At 47.3% G+C, this 20,838-nt stretch overlaps 1 protein-coding gene across 6 annotated transcripts in view; it reads left to right on the top strand.

Annotated features, from left to right (window-relative positions):
* LOC118212611 (calmodulin-regulated spectrin-associated protein 1-B-like) overlaps nt 1-20,838 on the top strand; it is a 39,954-nt gene that overhangs the window by 9,791 nt on the left and 9,325 nt on the right. For 2 of the 6 annotated variants that reach the window (XM_035390669.1, XM_035390674.1), the window contains exons 3-11: nt 4,644-4,906; nt 11,061-11,222; nt 13,756-13,836; nt 15,067-15,126; nt 17,051-17,192; nt 17,848-17,987; nt 18,300-18,396; nt 19,062-19,227; nt 20,542-20,633. In XM_035390669.1, coding sequence (XP_035246560.1) covers nt 4,644-4,906; nt 11,061-11,222; nt 13,756-13,836; nt 15,067-15,126; nt 17,051-17,192; nt 17,848-17,987; nt 18,300-18,396; nt 19,062-19,227; nt 20,542-20,633 — 1,203 coding nt within the window. Of the gene's footprint in view, nt 1-4,643; nt 4,907-11,060; nt 11,223-13,755; nt 13,837-14,550; nt 14,584-15,066; nt 15,127-17,050; nt 17,193-17,847; nt 17,988-18,299; nt 18,397-19,061; nt 19,228-20,541; nt 20,634-20,838 lie in introns of all 6 variants that reach the window. The other 4 variants (XM_035390671.1, XM_035390670.1, XM_035390672.1 and 1 more) reach the window with 4 other exon arrangements.

Below are 20,838 nucleotides of genomic sequence, written 5' to 3'. Positions count from 1 at the left end.
AAGAAAGCTGAGTAAAATGGCAGTGGCCAAGTAATTTCCTTAGCATACAGCTACTCTGGCTGCTGTTGCTTTTTCTCCACTATGCTATAAATTGGAATGTAAGCCAGAATCACAAGTGTTCATTTGAGCTCACAGGTTAGTTAATGGATTAGCTAATGACGAATCCCTTAATTTTTAATCATTCTTAATCTAATGCTTTAATTAAGTATCAGTAGAATCCTTTTTTGGAATTTTGTCATTTTTGAGATTTGATATTATTTTCCCATTTGTATTTTTATTTAAATGAGCAAATAGGATTCAAAGGGCTGTTGTTTCATTTTAAATATGTTTTCGTGTTGGGTGGGATTATTTATTGAGAGCAACCAAATTTAAGACCTACCACGCTTGGTGGAACAGTCACTGTAAATTAGAAAGGGGGCACAGCGTATGAGGGTGTCATGAATTTACCCCTTGGTGGGTGTGGCCTTGGCCAGCAGCTGACAGACGGCCTGGCTGGAACAAAGGCTGTCCGGTGGGCAGGAACAGGGCGGGGCTTGGCCGAGCAGCGGGGGTCACGTCTGCAAGCCAGGCCCAGCGAACACAGGAACACAACCCCCCTCCCCACCTCCCCCCCCCGGAGCAGTACTGCTGCCCCTCAGCCTGGTCCTGCTCCTCACCAGTCGGTCCCAGTGGCAGTGGGGTCGGGGTGAGAGAAACCGCTCTGCTGTCCCAGCCCGCCCCCCCCCTGCAGTCTTTAAGCTACGCTGTGGTAGCCTGGGGGCCAGTTGCCAGGACACATCAGTGTTTCCACGGAAACTCGACCGTGAAGAGCGGGAAGGTGCAACTGAGAACCCGGGGCATGGCAGACAGTGGAGTGTTTATGATATCAGGGGCCAAACCAGTGAGTTCAGTAATGTGCACCTCTACCTTTACTGGAGACGAGACCCCTGTACAGCCACACCTAAAATAGATTTTATAACTTACCATCTGTTTATTTGTCTTTATTGAACTTTGCAAAACGTGCTCATGCATCAGTTTGCCTGTTGAACAGCCAATGTATTACAACTCATTTGTGTCTGGGCTTGTAGAATAGTATTCTGTAAATACTGTTTTTATTATTAGTTACTGTAGATCATTAACCATGAATGTTACTAATAAAAAAAATAAAAAAAGTTTTTTCAGTTACAAGTTAAGTGCAGCAGTATGCTATTAATTGTCATATTATTGCTTAGAATTGTGAAGTTGTAAATGTCAAAGTTTGTTCAGTTTGATTGCAAGTGCAGTTCTAGTTGTAGAGAATCGGTGAAGCCATTGATGTGGTAGCAGCATGATGACATCGGGCTCAACATGGGTCCTTGTCCACTCCAAAAGGATGCAGTTGTGTAACTGGTGGAGACACAGCCAGGAGCTTCTGGGGTAAAAATAACCCCCCCCCCCCCCCACTAACACAACGACAAGTCCATCCTGGGGCTTTGTGGCTAACGCCGCTAAGCCTGGCTTGTGCTTTTCGCACTGGCTGCGTACCTCTCGACTCTGACGCGCTGTTTACCATCGACACTAGGGGGCGTAATCCTCAGCGGCGCGGAGTTCTCCTCACGCCCTCGTCTGTCATCCCGTTCGGCTCATTGTTGTGTGTGTGGGAAGGCCCCCCTGCTGGCACTGTGCGGGCCCTGCCCCTCCCCTACGCTGGCTGCACTCAGACAGGCCTGTTTGCCTGTGCTGAGACAGAAAGCACCAAGCATGCCGGGCCTGTAGTGTGGAAGGGAGCAGCAGACTCAGTGCAGCGCTGTGACTGTGGAAGTCCGTGTGTGAGACATTGTGCAAGAGAGATGCTGTGTTACAGAGTGCTGAAACAGTGTGTGAGAGAAACAGTGTGTGTGAGTGCTGTAACAGTGTGTGAGAGAAACTGTGTGTGAGAGAAACAGTGTGTGTGAGTGCTGTAACAGTGTGTGAGAGAAACTGTGTGTGAGAGAAACAGTGTGTGTGAGTGCTGTAACAGTGTGTGAGAGAAACTGTGTGTGAGTGCTGTAACAGTGTGTGAGAGAAACTGTGTGTGTGAGTGCTGTAACAGTGTGTGAGAGAAACAGTGTGTGTGTGAGTGCTGTAACAGTGTGTGAGAGAGCACTGAAAAAGTGTGTGAGAGAAACAGTGTGTGAGAGAAACAGTGTGTGTGTGTGTGAGTGCTGTAACAGTGTGTGTGAGAGCGCTGTGTTTGTGGCTCTGGGCTTGCAGTGCTGCAGAGCTGCTCCTGGCTCTCTCTAAGCCTCCGGCTGCAGGATTGATGGCCCTGTCTCAGGAGGGGCCGCCGTGCTGCAGATCACAGGAGGAATGCACGCTGCTGCAGTGCTGCCTGCCCGTTCGTGCCATTGCATACCACTGCTGGGGTCCCCTCCGCCTGCTGCTGGGTTGTGTCCAGACTTTTAATTCAGTGTCTCTTTCAAACAAGGGTTTCACTATTGCGTCTCAAACCTGAGTGTATGTGACAATCAGGGCTGTGACTGTCTCTGCCCAGTTCTATCTCTGCTCAGTCAGCACTGTAACTATCTCTGCTAAGTCTGGACTGTAACTCCCTGCTCAGTCAGGACTGTAACTCTCTCTGCTCAGTCAGGACTGTAACTATCTCTGCTCAGTCAGGACTGTAACTCCCTGCTCAGTCAGGACTGTAACTATCTCTGCTCAGTCTGGACTGTAACTCCCTGCTCAGTCAGGACTGTAACTCTCTCTGCTCAGTCAGGACTGTAACTATCTCTGCTCAGTCAGGACTGTAACTATCTCTGCTCAGTCAGGACTGTAACTATCTCTGCTCAGTCAGGACTGTAACTCTCTCTGCTCAGTCAGGACTGTAACTATCTCTGCTCAGTCAGGACTGTAACACTCTCTGCTCAGTCAGGACTGTAACTATCTCTGCTCAGTCAGGACTGTAACACTCTCTGCTCAGTCAGGACTGTAACTCTCTCTGCTCAGTCAGGACTGTAACTATCTGTGCTCAGTCAGGACTGTAACTATCTCTGCTCAGTCAGGACTGTAACTATCTCTGCTCAGTCAGGACTGTAACTATCTGTGCTCAGTCAGGACTGTAACTATCTCTGCTCAGTCAGGACTGTAACTCTCTCTGCTCAGTCAGCACTGTAACTATCTCTGCTCAGTCTGGACTGTAACTCCCTGCTCAGTCAGGACTGTAACTCTCTCTGCTCAGTCAGGACTGTAACTCTCTCTGCTCAGTCAGGACTGTAACTCTCTCTGCTCAGTCAGGACTGTAACTCTCTGCTCAGTCAGGACTGTAACTATCTCTGCTCAGTCAGGACTGTAACTATCTCTGCTCAGTCAGGACTGTAACTATCTCTGCTCAGTCAGGACTGTAACTATCTCTGCTCAGTCAGGACTGTAACTATCTCTGCTCAGTCATGACTGTAGCTGCAGTAGGCCACTCAGATCTGTCATTGGACAGGTGGGTACAGATTTAATCTCACTTTGAAAGGTCACAATCTGGGAAGGTATTTCTGTGCCTATGCTGTGAAATAGCCTTTGTTTGTTCTCCGCCTCTGTCTGTGGACTTGATGCATTTCATTAACAGACAAGCCAGTGTTTTACAACTCTGTGTTTTTATTTTATCGTCTTGTTAAAAACAAGGTGAAATTTTGAGCGCTGATGTGGATCCTTCCAGTGTTTTTTTTTAGGGCTGCACAATATAGGCTACCTAATCACAGTGTTTTTTAAGCGTAGTTAGAATAATTGCCACCATGAAGTGTATCGTGATCTTTTTCCTTTTTTTATTTAATTGTCCCTGATGTGGTAGTAAACAACCAAATGTCTGAGGTCATGTAAAGCATCAGTACTGATATCCACAAGCAGTTCTCTGCTAGTATCTATTTGGTATTGATGAGCCAGCCGATCAGAAGCAAGGCCTTGCACCTTCCATACGATTGAAAAAACATTTATTTTGGGGCAATGCATTTTGGGGGTACTGTGAGCGCCTTACTGTTTGTATTGGGTTATGTGCGTGTGTTTGTGTATTTAAGTGTGTGTTTGTGAATTTGAGTGTGTTTGTGAAACGTGAGTGTTTGTGTACGTACGTGTGTGTGTGTTTGTGTACGTACGTGTGTGTGTGTTTGTGTACGTGTGTGTGTGTGTGTGTGTGTGTGTGTCCGCGCACATATCACAGTGAACTGGGAGGCTTTGTCATTGGAACGTGAATGAGAAAGCGAGACGTGCTTTCTGGGACAGGGCCTCAATGTAAGCAGTGTCCTGCTGCTCTTATTGAACTGCATGTCACTTCCTGAGCTACTGCTCTTACTGATCACTTCCGAGTCCTGCCATGGTCCAGGGCCTTTGTTATGATCCGGGGAGCAACGCTGACTCAGCAGGCAGCACCTAACAAACAGCACCAGGGGGCCTTCAATTAAGCTGTCACCAGCTGTGTGTGTGTGTGTGTGCGCACGCATGTGTGTGTGGACCTGGTTTCTGTGTGCAGTGCACATTTATTGCATTACCAGACAAGCCCAAGTGTTACAGCAGGGTGGTTTTTAGCATGTTTCTGTTCCTGTTAAAACAGGGTGGAATGTTGAGCATTGCCTTGGCTCCTCCCTGCGCTGCGTCAGCTGAGTTTCGGGCTCTGTGAATGTGCTTTCCCGCTGCTGACCAGGCCCTCTCCCCTGCCCTCACAGACCACATCCCAGAGGACCTGCGGGACCCCTTCTACACGGACCAGTACGAGCAGGAGCACATCAAGCCCCCGGTGATCCGGCTGCTGCTGTCCGGCGAGCTGTACTGCCGCGTGTGCGGCCTCATTCTGAAGGGGGACCAGGTGGCCACGCTGCAGTCCCACCAGTCCGTCATCCAGGCCCTGTCCCGCAAGGGGATCTACGTCATGGAGAGCGACGACACCCCCGTCTCCGAGTCGGACCTCGGCTGCGTGCCCATCAAGATGGTGAGCGGGGCGGGGCGGGGGGAGCAGGAGGCTGGGCGGGGGGTTTGGGAGTATCTGTGATGTCCCGGGGGGGGGGGTTGGGCTATTTGCGAGGGGAGGGCAGGGACGAGGGGCCTCAGTGAGGCCTCGTATTTGGGGCTTGCTGTTGGGGGTCTGTGAGGGCTCGGTCTCTCCTGTGATGTGTTGGCGGGGGCAGTTGTTGGCTCAGGTGTGTCAGCAGGATGTGTGTAATCCAGCTCTTCCTGCTGTAGATCTGCTATCTAATGCCCGATTAACCAGCCGCTCAGGGCCAGTATTTACATGTCACCTCGACTGCATTGATTTTTCCTCATGCCACGCATTGTTATTTTTTTTTCCATGGTAAGGTATTATCAAGTTTCAGTGTTTTTTTTTGTGCAGCAATCACTGCAGAACATTTTATAGTCAGTTAAATTCTTTACATCAGCAAAGTGCATTTTTGACAAGTTTCAACAAGGATGTCAACCTGAGTAACAACCGATTGCTAAGGAAGCGCAATGCAAATATTGTATGAGGAATTTTTTTGTGTTGATTTGAATAGGTCTTTTGGATCCATTGATAGTGGTGAGCATGACAACACTGAGAAAAAAAATGTCAGTGGTTTGAATATGAAGCCAACGGCATGCATGGCCTTTAATGCTGTAAAATACGGTGCTCCCTTCTACAACCACCGTCAGTTTACCTGGACCCCTGTGTGCAGACCACTGTGGTGAAAAGCACGGGTGTGCTGGTCCTGCTGGTGCTCAGCTGCGCAGAGACTGTGGTGCTGGGAGTGCCAGGTTATTGTGTCTGTTTTCCAGAGGTGATTCATTCTTTGAATGTCATTATTGTGAACAGAGAGCTCGGCCTGACGGTGTTTCCCAGCCTGTCTGTGTGAAGGGCTCAGGCAAACGCTCCTGGAAACATATTACTGACTGGCAGCTGAGTGCAGGGAGACCATCTGCTCCCTTGCCTGCAGTGGTGGCCTTTGCCAAACTGACGGTGGGAGAGGCAGCGAGGTGTCTGAACAGCCAGCAGGGCGTGCGCTAACCGCGGCTGCTCTCTCCCGGTGTTCCTCTGCCCGCGGCTAGGCTAACTGTGAGATAAGCTCTGCTGCACTGATCGTTGCTGAGCCAGGCATTCAGGACTTCCTCTCTGGAAACCACATCTGATGAGAGACATTTGCATTCTCGCCTGTTTTGTGTTGTGTCCAATTTGATTTGATTTGTAAGCCTTGAATCGCCAAACAGAAATGTAGTATGAATTAACGGCAACCCGATTCTTGGAGAAGCAGAGAAGGAAAAGATCAGCGGAGGGGCATTTAGTGCAGCTGATAATGTGCAGAATAAGGGTGGGCAGGAGTTCATTGATTACTGCATATATTCATAAAGCTAACAGTATTGTCGTGATATTCTCACAATTTCCAATTTAGGTTACCCTTTCTGTTCAGTGTTCAGCTGATCGATTGTAAAAATGACTGGAAATGTCCAGCCCTTTCTGTTTGTCTAGAGATCGCTATATCCTTCTTCCTGTTTCCTTTGCACCATTTCCTGTCCTCCTCTGCTGTGCCTTGCAGTGAGCTTTTGGATCAGGCATATTTGCCTCGTCATCCTGCTTTGATTCCTGTGTTGCCTTGGTAATAAGGAATGGTGCTGCAGTTACACTACCTCAGTTACCCTGTATTCCATATTTAATGAGTTGTGTGTAATTTGCCGGTCACCTTCAAACAAACACATAATTGCAGTCTCATTTCATCAGTTTTCTCCTGCTAACTGATGGAATTATGGTCTTCATGTAATAGATATTTATGGCAAGGCATTCTGGGAAATGGCAGTGACTCATTCAGATGGATTACTGTACTGTGAACTCCAGTGGGCCGTTGACCAGTCAGACACCCGAATGAGGATATTGACATGGCTCAGTGGGGGGCAGCCAGAATCTTTATGTTACAGCTCTGGGCAAATCTACACACCCTGGTTTCTCTCTTTCAAATATCGCATACATTTTTGCAGTTTCTGTCTCTGTCTAGCCCCACCTCTTTGCTCACAGCTGCCATGGATACAAACAATGAGCTGGGAGATTGATGCTCATCTCCCATTGGCAGACGGGGTCCCATTGACAGAGATATGCCATAATAGTGGCACGTCACTGCGTAAGCGTGCGATCTTTCAGAAGCTCAACACCATTGAATGCGCTAAGAAATGCTGCAGAACATCACGGGCACACTCTATGTGCTGACGGAAGCCCAGCTCTCCAGACTGACTGTGTGGTTTCCATGGCAACACCCGAGCCCAGCAGCAGCTCGAGGGCTGTGTGAGTGTGTGTCTCAGGCAGAGAGAGACGGAGAAGGGGAGCCTCGTCCAGCCCGAGCCAGCAGAGAGGAGGCAGGAAGCAGCTGTGGGGAGGGTAATAATGGTGGATCAGTCTCCCCTGGGTTTTGCACACAGTCTGGGTGCATCTGGGACGCAGTGCAACGCACAAAAGAATATCGACTTATTGACGCTGAGGGCAGAGGTAGCTTGCGGGCTCGCACAAAGCAAGACCACGGGGACAAACAAACAACACTTCGGTTACCAAATTTCAGCGTGTAAAAGAATTGTTCTCTGTCGTGGTTGATGCAGCGTGCTGATAATTAGTGAACATTTAGGTACAGCTGCAGCAGGCAGTGGCGCAGGAAAAAATGCAGTACAGCGCATGGCGCAAGCATGAGTGTGTTAGTAATATTTATTTGCCTGTCAGATACCATTACCATAATTTGTATTTAAATATTATTACAACTATTATATATATAAATCTGTATCTGTTCACGTATCCATTTAAATTGACTGAAGCACCTGTTTTAAGTGTTAAATACCTTACTAATATGAGGTGCTTGAACAGACAATGTCTGAATTACTCCTTAATCACTGTAGCGTTTTACCTCCACTCTGCATTCCCGCCCTGTGCTGCAAGCCTGTGATCATTCACTCTATACATCCAGCCGTTGATCATGTGATCCATCCCATGGGCGCAGACCACAGCCTGCGGGGACGTGATGTGGGGTCTCTGAAAGGAAGCACTCCTGAACTGCGTCTGCAGCGTGTCAGAAGCAGGATGCTGTGACACATAGCAGGGTGAGACCAGGAAGAGAAACCGCTCGCCTGCGTCTTTAGAAAAACTGTACATTGACCTCCCACCCACCCCTTATGAAAGCAATGCCTGCACGCTGGCTCTGCCTTCTGCAGATTAAAATAGACAGAGCTCCACTGCTCCAGCCAGCACACTGCTGAAACAGGAGGTGTGTACACGCCACCTCAGCCTCTATTCAGGCTTCCCACAATGCACTGCAGAATGTTTCTTTTAATATTGTAGAAATAAGGTTCCATTTATTATGTTTATGGAGCACAGCTGCTTTGAGTAGACGTCTTCAGTTTTGCTGAGGCTGTGACATGAAAATTGCACTGCTTGTTTTGTGAAGCTCTCCGCTTTGTGCAACTGTCTGATGTCTTTGCTGTGTGTGATATGCCTGACCGTGGATGTGAAAGTGGGTAACTGTGGCAGGGAGTGGGAGTAGAGCCTCACTGCTCTCAAGGCCAATAGAATCCTCTTGGCGATGTTATTCTGTGACGACAGACTCTTTCGGTTTTGTTCTCGCCAAATTTGGGAATGAGAGTATTTTTGAACACTAACCTTTGCATGACCTGTGATGATATGATTCAGGAATTTCTTTCCAGCTGAAAGCAGGAGCTACATTGAGGAAGTGTGGTTGGTTGCCAGATTGAGCCCCATTTTAGTTTTTAAAAAAGTGTTATTGAATCGACTTACAGTACATTTATAGTAATATATCTCATAAATGGTATCAATTTTTAGACTGGTAATTTTGTTGTCACCTCTCAGACCTCATTTTCTCATGACTGCATGTTCCCTGTTGCGTGCATGTGCATTTTGGTCTGTTAAATTGCGATTTATTTTTAGTCCTGCAGCAAGTTTCCTAAACTGAATTGTCTTAATTATCGTCCAATGGATGTATGATTTATTCTGAGTTACATTTTTGCGCCTAGTTTGCTTTTTGATGATGCCTAATTTAGGCACAGATTCTGTATTAGAGCAGTTCAGTGCTATGGGTGTTGTGCATCAATAGAAATCAGAGGCTGGTATTTTGTTTCCATACCCTAATGGGCATCCCTTTATTATTTTTCTTTTATTTTGTGTCCCCGGGAGTTCACCTGTATTAGTTTACATAATAGAGCACATAGTAGAAGTACATTTAACCTTAAATACCTTTATTCTTTATTCAGGTTTTGTCTTTACCCCAGGTATATAAAGTATCAGTGCAAAGACACATGCTTGTATTGTGTTAAATGCATGAACGCTCTAATCAACAGTGTTTGGAAATTCGAAGTGGGAACTACATTCTTTATACCTCTCTCAAGTCTATAGGCAAACCGAGCATCTTTGACAGAAAGCACTCTTTTAAGGACTGGTAACACCTTTCATGGACGGTGATGCCTAGCAGAGGTCACTCTTCACGCTGTCTAGGTTTCATGGGGACAGATACAATATTAGACCTTGCTCACAGAGCAAGGATGCAACTCGAGCCAATGGACAGTCCAAAGAGTTTTTAAAAAGAATGTGCCTGTTTTGCAGCTTGTCTTTAAAGGCACATTTAAAGGTGCTGTTTTCTGTGTGAGGAGGGGTGGGTGTGGCTACAGAGCCTGTGCGGTGGGATCAGGTTTAAACAATATCCCAGTATAAAAACAGACATAAAATATAAAAACAGGTACGTGGGCAGGGTTGAGGACAGAGGAGGAGACTTCATTGATTTTAAACACAGGACCGCAGTAAGGCTAAAAATACTGCATAGTAGGTCTTTAATACTTTATAGGTCATGCAAAACTTAAGCATTTATTGTCACTACTATTAAGAACAAATGTATGTTGATTACATTAAAGCTTGCTTAGAAATCTGTTCCTCAGCACTCAACAGCCAGATGTAGTGCTTGGTTCTGTGTGTTAGGCTGCTGCCTTCTGTCCTTCAGAAGTTTTGAATCCAGTAAAATCAACATTCAGATTTAGATTTGAAAGGCATTCTTCAAAATAGTAATAATAATCTTATGCATTTACACATACAATTGGTAGAGCCATATACTTTGGTGACCATATTGCAATTGTATTTATATTTATGTTCATGTGCCTGGAAGATGCATTTTTTAATAAAAGGGTCGTCCCATTTCAGTATGAATTATGCCTTTTTGTTCTGAATAGTGACTATTGTACTTGGTGTGTGATTAACAATCTGACACTTACATTACCTTATAACTGTGTGTAGGCTCATCAGGTTGAACATAAATTCCCATTGGTCATAAGAAAGCGCTTTCTCAGAGAGCCTTAGTACTAAAAGGCATGCATACGTTTTGGTGTGACAGGCCTGTGAAGGAGAAAGCAAACTTGCATGGCTGTCACTGTGCTGACAATCTCATTATGTTATCAAAGTAAGTGCTTTGCAGTGCTCAGTATATGTTTCTTTAAATCAGTGGTTGTATAAAGCCACCTGTGTTTTATTTATTCACCCTAAAGACTCTGTATAGGCCTTAGCTAATCACAGCCTGTCCTGCAGTTTCTCAGTGGGGATTACTAAATCTCTGAGGACAACGCTTGGATTAAGTCCTGTGTTCTGTGGTCTCTCTCTCTCTCTCTCTCTCTCTCCCCCACTCTCTCCCACCCCCCCCCCCTCCCTGATCATTGTGTGTTCCTCTCAGTGGGGTTCCTTTTCATCATAGCTGCAGTCACTCACAGACAGGTGTGTTTAGCCTCCTCTAAACAGCATCTTTCACACTTGTATGCTGGGATTTCCCGAGACTGGATGCTTCTGTAGGATTTAACCAATCAAATTTTTTTCCAATTTAAAATGGAGGAAAATGCAAGGTTGTGAAGGGAAGGGAGAGAAAGAGGTGAGTTAGAATTGACTCCTCCCTCTCTATCTCGATTAAAAATCTCACAGCTCAGCAGTGTGCTGCTGTACAGCTGATTGAAAAGTGAGAGGTGTGTGTCTCTCAGGAACAGAATTGTGTTACGGCTGCCGGGCCAGTTTGTGTTGGTCATGGGGTTGCTTTCTGTGAATGGGGCAGTAAGGTGTAAGCACATTGATTGGTTCTGACCCAGCTGCTCTCCCCTTATAGAGTGCCCACATGCCCATGATTGATGCCCTGATGATGGCCTACACGGTGGAGATGATCAGCATCGAGAAGGTGGTGGCCAGCGTGAAGCGCTTCTCCACCTTCAGCGCCTCTAAGGAGCTGCCATTCGACCTGGAGGACGCCATGGTGTTCTGGGTCAACAAGGTGAGAACCTTCTCTCTGTGTCACAGATGAGAAGCAGGAAGTAGGCACCATTTTGAACGCAGGCTTTATACTGATGGGAGTGGTGATAGTAATGCATGGTATTTATAACATAGAAGACATGAGGGAAAAGGGTCTCAGTTTTTCTTGGTTTAGGCTTTAAGGTTTTTCTGACAGGTGCATGTACCTCTGAATAACCTACATTATAGTAAGCTGTACTCTGTGGCCTTAGTACTCTGCATGGCCAAGAGTATGTGGACACCTGACATCCAGCATCTCAACTCGCTGTATGCCCGGGGGCATTATCATGCTGAAACGGAAAAGTGCCTTCCCCAAACTGTAGCCACAAAGTTAGAAGCACGGAATCGTCTAGAATATAATTGCATTAAGATTAGCCTTCACTGGAACTAAGCAGCTCCAGGCCAATGGTGTCCAGATACTTTTGGTCGTATAGTGTATGTTCAACCTAACAAATCAAGCAGTATATTTATTGACATTTTTCAAGAGAACTTGAAATGCATTTAGTCAGATGTTTAAGTGTTTTTTTAAAACTTACATTGCAGACTTGACTCCATAATGATTAAATGTGGTTTGTGTGTGCAAAATGAGCAGTAAATTATTAAAGATATCTTTGCATGGATTTAGAGCCATGTACAGTAGGCAAGGAAATATCAAATACAGCCAGCTCTGGTGTCCTCGGCGTATCTCTGGAGGAGTCGTCACCCCTGCCCCAACTGTTCCATACCCCCAAAACACATTTTGCCACATCTGTTCCCGCCCCGTATATTGTCCCCGGGCGGGGTTAAGTGCTTGCAGTTGGGCGTTTTGTGGCTGCAGGCTGCAGGTCCCGTGGACGGTCGGCCCTGCTGAGTGCAGCTCCGCACAGGGGGGTGACTCAGCAGCATTGTGGGTTTTTATTACCCCCCCTCCCCCATCCATCAGCCCAGCTAGAACTCCACACTCAGCCCCCCCACCCCAACCTCCCAGTCCACAGCTGGGATGCAGACTGCTCAGAGCCTCCCTTTGCACTCTGGGGCTCTAGGGCAGTTATGCTCAATCCTGGTCCTGGAGAGCCACAGAGTCTGCTGGTTTTTGTTTTCATGTTAAAATTAGCGACCAATAAAAACCCAAGAAACCAGGTGACCTGAATTAGCTTAGTAACAACAAAAGCAGCTCTCCTGGAGCAGGAATGAGGACTGCAGCTCTTGGGTGTGTACTGCTGTTCTGTAAGGACTGAGCTGCAGCGCAGGTGTTCTGTAATGACTGAGCTGCAGCGCAGGTGTTCTGTAACGACTGAGCTGCAGTGCAGGTGTTCTGTAAGGACTGAGCTGCAGCGCAGGTGTTCTGTAATCACTGAGCTGCAGCGCAGGTGTTCTGTAATGACTGAGCTGCAGCGCAGGTGTTCTGTAATGACTGAGCTGCAGCGCAGGTGTTCTGTAAGGACTGAGCTGCAGCGCAGGTGTTCTGTAATCACTGAGCTGCTGCGCAGGTGTTCTGTAAGGACTGAGCTGCAGCGCAGGTGTTCTGTAATGACTGAGCTGCAGCGCAGGTGTTCTGTAAGGACTGAGCTGCAGCGCAGGTGTTCTGTAAGGACTGAGCTGCAGCGCAGGTGTTCTGTAAGGACTGAGCTGCAGCGCAGTTGTTCTGTAATGACTGAGCTGCAGCGCAGGTGTTCTGTAATGACTGAGCTGCAGCGCAGGTGTTCTGTAATGACTGAGCTGCAGCGCAGGTGTTCTGTAAGGACTGAGCTGCAGTGCAGGTGTTCTGTAAGGACTGAGCTGCAGCGCAGGTGTTCTGTAAGGACTGAGCTGCAGTGCAGGTGTTCTGTAAGGACTGAGCTGCAGCGCAGGTGTTCTGTAAGGACCAAACGGCAGCGCAGGTGTTCTGTAATAACTGAGCTGCAGCGCAGGTGTTCTGTAAGGACTGAGCTGCAGTGCAGGTGTTCTGTAATAACTGAGCTGCAACGCAGGTGTTCTGTAAGGACTGAGCTGCAGCGCAGGTGTTCTGTAAGGACTGAGCTGCAGCGCAGGTGTTCTGTAATGACTGAGCTGCAGCGCAGGTGTTCTGTAATGACTGAACTGCAGCACAGGTGTTCTGTAATGACTGAGCTGCATCGCAGGTGTTCTGTAAGGACTGAGCTGCAGCGCAGGTGTTCTGTAATGACTGAGCTGCAGCGCAGGTGTTCTGTAATGACTGAGCTGCAGCGCAGGTGTTCTGTAATGACTGAACTGCAGCGCAGGTGTTCTGTAAAGACTGAGCTGCAGCGCAGGTGTTCTGTAAGGACTGAGCTGCAGCGCAGGTGTTCTGTAATGACTGAGCTGCAGCGCAGGTGTTCTGTAAGGACTGAGCTGCAGCGCAGGTGTTCTGTAACGACTGAGCTGCAGCGCAGGTGTTCTGTAATAACTGAGCTGCAGCGCAGGTGTTCTGTAAGGACCGAACGGTAGCACAGAGGTTGGGTGGTTTTTCACCCTTGCAGCAGGAGAGCAGTGATAGGTGGAGCTCACTGTGTGAAGGGAATGGAATGATTGCATTGCAGGTGAACCTGAAGATGAGGGAGATCGCTGAGAAGGAGCTGAAGCTGAAGCAGCACCTACTGGAGTCTCCCAGCCACCAGAAGGTAACGCCCCCGCCCCGCCCCATCCTGCTTACCACAGAACAGACACGTAGGTGCAAGGTGACCATGTCCTGTTATGGGACAGGACGGTCTCTGTACACCTCACTTGTGTTTTAAACTCTTCCAAGCTGTTTGCACACAGATGTGTCCTGATTCTGCCTCATGCGTAATCTGGGCTTCCTCTTTATCATAATAATATTCTTCATTAATCCTGTATCTTCAGTTACAGATCAGTTTAAAGTGTACTGGCTTTTGGGTCAGCAATGCAATTGGAGCAATTCTCACAGATTTGCAGCAGATTGACAATTATCACAAAGTTCAACAGTTTAACAAAGTTTAACAGTTTATTAAGGACACTGAAGAGTCAGCTTAGCCAGTCGAATGCCTTTGACAGGACCCTTTTCCTCCCTGGACCTTGGAGTCCTTATTAGCATGCACCCCTGTATTTGCCTGACATTGTCTCATGTGTGCCCATTCATATCAACTCTTAACTGCATGTTTTTGATATCCTTTACCTGAAACCCACTTAAATTAGCGTTCATCCTGGACCCTGTTTAACCCATTTAAGACTGTTCTCTGACTGAAGTAGGTCTAATTCTAACCTGGAAGTAGATTTGATCCCGTCTGTTTGCATCTGACCTTTTGACTTCTCTGCTGCTCTTCCTGTTTGTCTCCTCCTCCTCCTCCTCCTAAACTCCTTCCCTGCTACTTGGATAGTCTCCCTCCAAATGGTATTGGAAACTAGTGCCTGTAAGTTGACCGCTAGCTTCTCCTCTCTTCCTGTGTTAAAGGCATCATCACTGTGCTCTCAGTGTGTGTCGATGTGTGCCTGCAGCCATTTCTCTGTGAACTGAGAGTGGCCCATTGTAGCCAGGGAAACTAGTGCATCCAGGAAGTCCCAGGGTTAGCGGCACGGCCCTCCCGCCGTAGCGCTCGTGTTAGCTGCCTGCGCTGGGGACCGTCTGAAGGCGGCTCCGTTCGCTACGGCCAGCCGGCGGGTTTCGGCGGGAAACGCAGCCGTGCTTTCCTCGCTGAGTCGAGAACGTTGCTCTCCCCCGCCCGGCGGAAAGGGGCGGGGTGCAGGAGGCATCGCAACACCGCCCGCGCGACCCCCGTCATCACTGCTCTGCCCACATACCCATCAGGCCGTTCTCTCTCACTGCTCCCTTGCTGAAGTTTATGATGCGCCCCCCCCTCCACTCCTCACTGTTTCTCTGGTGTTTCTCCCACCAGCCCGATTTCATGCACGCACTGGCTCACTGCATGCTGGAGCCGGCCGAGTTCTCCCGCGTGGTACAGTACAACGTCACGCCACTCTGCCTCCCCCTATGCCACACCTCCTTCCCCCTACTCCTCCTTTCCTCTCATGCTCTTCTCCTTAACTGTATTCCCTGCTACTGCTATACTCCATGAGCACACTGCTCCATCACAGCCATGCTTTACTCCAGTCTCCCTGCTCTCTCTGTTTGTAATGCACCTTTTCTGTGTTCTGTCTCACTCTGCTACTCTCTGCACACAGTGTGGCTTCTTTACTGCACTATTAGTGTAGATGTAGAGTCGTGTGAGTGGCTCTGTAGATGCTTCTAGTGATAAGAATCTCAGAAACATGGATTCTTCGACTCCCTTGATGCATGTAGTGTCTGCAGCTTGAGGGTGGTGTTTGTTGTGGTTTTGTTTTGTGCAGTTTGGGGCACACCCAGCTGAAGCTCCATGTTGCACTCAGCTTTCGCAGATGTGGGTCCAACAGATCAATGCCGCTTGGCCAGGGAATCTACTGGCATGGATGAGGTGCCCAAAATCTCCCTGTCTGTACACGGACGGTCACTGGGCTTGTGCTGCCCAGGCCATACACGGAGTATTGAAATAAGTACAGACGGGAGTAACATGCACAGATTAAGCTGTTACATTAACAGAACAGGGAAGTTCAACTTGACACCTGGAGGGTCACGTGCGTGTTGGTTTTTGCTCCAGCTCCTGCTTAATTGAGCCCTTGCACGTATTTAGACAATTTTCTGCATTTTTGCAGAAAATGCATTTATGACGACCGGTGGTGAAGGCTCATGTTAGTTCCTCATTCTCAAGAACACATTCAGGGCATTTAGAGCAGTTTAGTAGCGGGAATTGGTAACAGAAAGCAGCACGCGCACGGCCCTCCAGGAGCTGAGTTTGATGCCCCTGCAGGGGAAGTGGAGTCTTCCCTGGCTCAGACCTGCTATTCACACGGTTCTGATACTGCTGTTGGACTGAAGGGGGCTAAGGCAGGGGCTTCCGTCCGCTCCCCTTTGAGAGAGCATCAGCGAGAGGCCTGCTGCTCTGGGACTACTCTAGTGGACTTGCGTAGAGTGTGTCATGAGGGGGAGAGATGGAGGCTGTTGTGTGGGCCCAGAGCAGTCTGCGATGAGCCGGTCTCGGGTGATAGACAAAGCAATCCGGGGGATACATTGCTGAGGTGAGGAGAGCCTCATTGTACAGTTATCCTTACCCACTCTTGGGGTTTCTTTCCTGAAGTGCCCACTGTTGAGGAATCCATGCTTTGCAAGGGTTTGTGTTGATAATAAATTGGACTATTGAAATTAGAGGGAAACAAACAAGCCTAAATTTTTATAACTTGCACATCAACGGTAAAAATAGCCACCTTACATAACGACATTACAGTCACTAAGCGGATGCTCTTATCCAGAGTGACTTACAGAAGTGAAACTCCGAAAGCATGAAACTGTGTTTACATTGTTACATTACAGCCTTATTGGCCAGTATAGCTAATAACCTTGCTTCATGTGCTAGCAAAACTAGGTAACAACCATGGATCCTAGTGAATGAACAGGAATTTGAATAATCTTAAGCTTGGATGGTGTGGAGACTGACAGTTGGTGATAGTGGAGCTGTCTTTACAGATGCTAATTAGGGTCTGTCCTTGACCCACTGTCATATGGTCTCCCCATAACAGTGCAGCTCTCTGTAACAGTCACCACTGCTCGACAGCTTGGAACGAATCAGATAGTGGACTATATCTGCAGGTACCTACACAGTTTGGTCACAAGACCAGTCAGAAAGCCACGATTCCTCACCTCAGTCCTAGCTGCACTGCTGTTGCGCAGTGATCGTGCCGTACGGATTGCTGTGTCCTACCCTGACCGCTGGAACACGGGCGCTTTCTGCTTCAGAGAGCGCCCTCTGCGCCTGAGCTGCTCTGACCCGTCTGCGTCCCTGTGCCCAGGTGCGCTATCGCAGGGACCACCTCTCCGGCCGACAGCTGCCCTTCTTCCCCCTGCTCGAGGATCTGATGAAGGATGTGTGCGATGGTGCCGCCCTGCTGGCCGTGGTCCACTACTACTGCCCTGAGCACATGAAGCTTGAAGGTAGGCACGCTTGCACTTTCTGCATATTCTCCTTGCTGAAGCATACCGGTATGCACACTTAACAGATGACTGGGTATCAATGAGGACGGACCACCTACACTGGTTACACTATCTTACACAATCTAATTAAAGTGAGTGGAGTATGTATAATCCCCTTTCTTTTTATTATTTCTGTCATAAAAGAACAAAGTGCACTGTTGGCTTTTTGCTACTGCACAGACCTGATCACAAGATGAGAATCTTAACTTACTCAATGTTAAGTTGTCGTGTTTGCCTGGGCCTGGCTTCTGTAAGTATGGTGCTCTGAAGTGACTTAAAGTTAGGTAATTGTGTTGCCGTGGAAAATGTGCAACTGAGCTATGATTGGCTAAAATAAGTAGACTAACTGCAATACATACTGTAGCTATCTCTAGACGCAGCTGCAAGGTTGTATGTCCAGCTACATTATTACATTATTTTTAGTTGTCCTGCAGGAAATAAAAATACAAAGAACAAATATGGTGTCAAATTGACATATTGGTGTTAAGATTGTTATTTTGAAGACTAGTTTTTGTTTACTGTGTTAGGTCTTTTTTGAACTGCTGTTTAGGCAGTTTTAATTTTGATGCTGTTGGTTAGGGATTGCCACGTTAACGTTGCTTTGTTTTTTTGGCAGATATTTGTCTCAAGGAAGTAACCTCGATAGCCGACAGTCTGTACAACATCCAGCTCCTGAAAGAGTTTGCCAATGAGTATCTTAATAAGAGCTTTTACCTGACCACCGAAGACATGCTGTATGCTCCACTAGTGCTCAAGGTAAAACTTCACCTGGCCTGAACCCCAGACTAAATATTTCGTAACCCTAGAATAGTACTGGCAAGGATAGAATTAATGCTCGAGTTAAAAATACATATCAAAATGTGAGGATGTTTTAATACCTTGTTGCTTCAGCAGAATGTTTTATTTCACACACACATACACACACACACACACACACATTGAGTCCTAACCACAGGGTCAAAACCCATGACCAGCATTATCCCAGTTTTGTAGTGAACGTTCAGCAGTGACACTGGTTTTCATCACCTGTCTAACTCTCATTAACTGAAGATGGCTCTCTCTTCACAGCACAACGTGATGGTCTTCATTGCCGAGCTGTTCTGGTGGTTTGAGATTGTCAAACCTGAATTCGTCCAGCCCAGAGACCTCCAAGAAATCAAGGACGGTAAGGAAGGTGCCAGGGCTTGCTCGTCCTGACGAGCCAGATTCCTTATAGGCGTGAGAGTTTATATCTGCAACGCCAAGGGGCCAAGCAGTTCAACCTGCACTACAGGGAACCTGTAGAATATCACTGGTGTAAGAGCTTGCTCTTCGGTTAATTGTTGTACACTACAAAAATATATGTATATATATATGTATCTATATACAGACATTTATATAGTGCTTCAGTTTTGCTTTTACATCTGTATATTGTTTTGTTTTTAAAAGGTTCAGATATGTGTAATGTATACTTGATCGTAGTGAATATCTTCAAGGTCAACCAGCTTGTGGAAAACAAATAGGCCTGACCTTTCAAAGGAACGAAAGTGTACTTTATTAGCAAAAGTATTAATGTGTTGACATTTGCAAACAGTTCGCCAAGGCTTTCAGCACCTTTAGAAAACTTGGGGCTATTCACCCATATGGTTCAGTTTTACTCAGGAGAACCTGGTGATCACGTAGAGCTGGGGTTTTTTAACCTCTGCACTTGATTTCATTGGAAGAAGAGTTATTCGGTTGGATTTGTGTGGACAGTACAGCTGCAGTGTCCATTGCTTTATGACTGATATATTTGCACTCTCAGTTTCCCCTGACTGGCTTGATTGACAGTTTTTCCCTCCACTCACACAGCGAGAGCAGTGCTTCAGTCTAAGAGTGCCCGGCCCCCAGTGCCCATCTCCAACGCCACCAAGCGCAGCTTCCTGGCCACACCTGGCTCAACCGAGCCAGTGGTAACTGTCCAAAACCCAGAAGTCTGTAACAGGTACTACCTGCACCCTGAAGAGTCTGACCCTCTGTAAGTCTGTCTTTCTGTCCTGTCATCTGCTCCCTCTTTCTGTGCTGCTGTTCTTCCTCCTCAGGCTACTGTGCAGGGTACTTATCCTTTCTTTAAAAGAAGTGCATACATGCATACATACAGATGTCTGGATAGTTGGCTGTTGATAGATATATGACTGTATACTGGTATTAAATATCTGTAAATAATGATCTGAGATCACGGTCAGGGCAGAAGCAGTGTGGGTGGTTTCCTCCTGAGGGGTGTGTTTTTTTTAACGCAGTGGTTTGTTATTCTTTTTCGGGCCTGTGCTTCTCTGCGCTTCCCGAGGGTTCCTGCTCCAGTTTGATCTCATTAAAGCAACAGATCTGCTCGCGTGCCCTACGTGACACAGGGAAGTGAATGAAACGGCTCGCACTGTTAGCCACACTTTTAACTCTCAGATTAGTGTCTTGTTTTTGCACACCGCACAGTAATAGCTGTAGGTTTTTGGTGTTCTCGTCGTCTCTCTGTGGGCTGTCGGTCGTTCGCCCAGCGCTGCTCCAGGTCTCGGCCCCCCGGCTGCGGGGCGCTGGATCGCGGCATTCAGAATTAGAGCTCCGCTCTGCTAATTGGATCGAGTTTGATTATGGTGACAACGTGCCAGTCATCGTGCGGCCAGATAATCTAGTGACGTGCGCGTAGGCAGGTCCGGTGGATGAGCATTAAGTAATTCTGTGAATGTGACAGAGTGAAGGGACGCTTGCTGTGTTTCATGTGTCCTTTTCTCACACCTGTGCTTTCCTCGTGTTACACTGCCCCTTCGTCCCATCTGTTTGGTGTCAATTGCTATTATTTGTTCAGAGGTAAGTTATCTGTTGGTTGATGATTGTTTCCATGTTCACGTGGTTTTTTTCCCCCCATGGAAAAAACTCATGGACACCAAAGTCTCTCATGGGGTTTGTGGGAGAGGAAGTCTGCCTATGGAGTGCTCTAGGTCAGTAGCTCCTCCCAGCTCTGGCCTGGATTAATCAATGCTGCTGTGATTTGGTGACAGTGATGTGATGTGATATTCACATGCCTCATTGGCTGTTGAATCTCAGACTCTGCTGGGATATCTTGATTAACATCTGAACACAGAGAGTACACCATATCTGTGGACTTCCATCTCATAACAGAGCTTTGACAGGCATATTTCTTTATTGTTGTCTGGGCATATAGTGTTCTCTTTCTATCAATGGCATGTCCAGTAAAAAAAAGGGTTTCATATGTTAATTAAATTTTGTAATGCTGAAACCGTACTGGATTAAACCTGGAACTATATTTTGCTGACTGACAGCTTATTCTTTCTCACAGTAATAAAGGAAGTCCCTCCCTCGGCCCTTCCCATCCCTTGCTTCCCCTCAGACAGAGACAGCAGAAATCCATGCAAGGAGAGGAGAGCTCCGGTAAGGGCAGTCTCATGACCAGTGCTGCCCTCTACAGGGGCTGTGTGGAACCACATGTGAAATGACTACAAATTATACAGTACCACGTCATGGGTCATGTGTTTGGCCAGTGTATTCAATTCAATTCAAACCACAAATTTTCTGTCAGGTTTGGAGACTGATCATTGAAAAATAGTAATTTTGTAGTCAGTTTGCTATTTGTCAG

The sequence above is a fragment of the Anguilla anguilla genome, chromosome 14 (genome assembly GCF_013347855.1).
Source record: "Anguilla anguilla isolate fAngAng1 chromosome 14, fAngAng1.pri, whole genome shotgun sequence".
Taxonomy (NCBI): domain Eukaryota; kingdom Metazoa; phylum Chordata; class Actinopteri; order Anguilliformes; family Anguillidae; genus Anguilla; species Anguilla anguilla.
The sequence above is the reverse complement of the archived record's forward strand: the minus strand, read 5'-3'. Positions and strand labels throughout refer to the sequence as shown.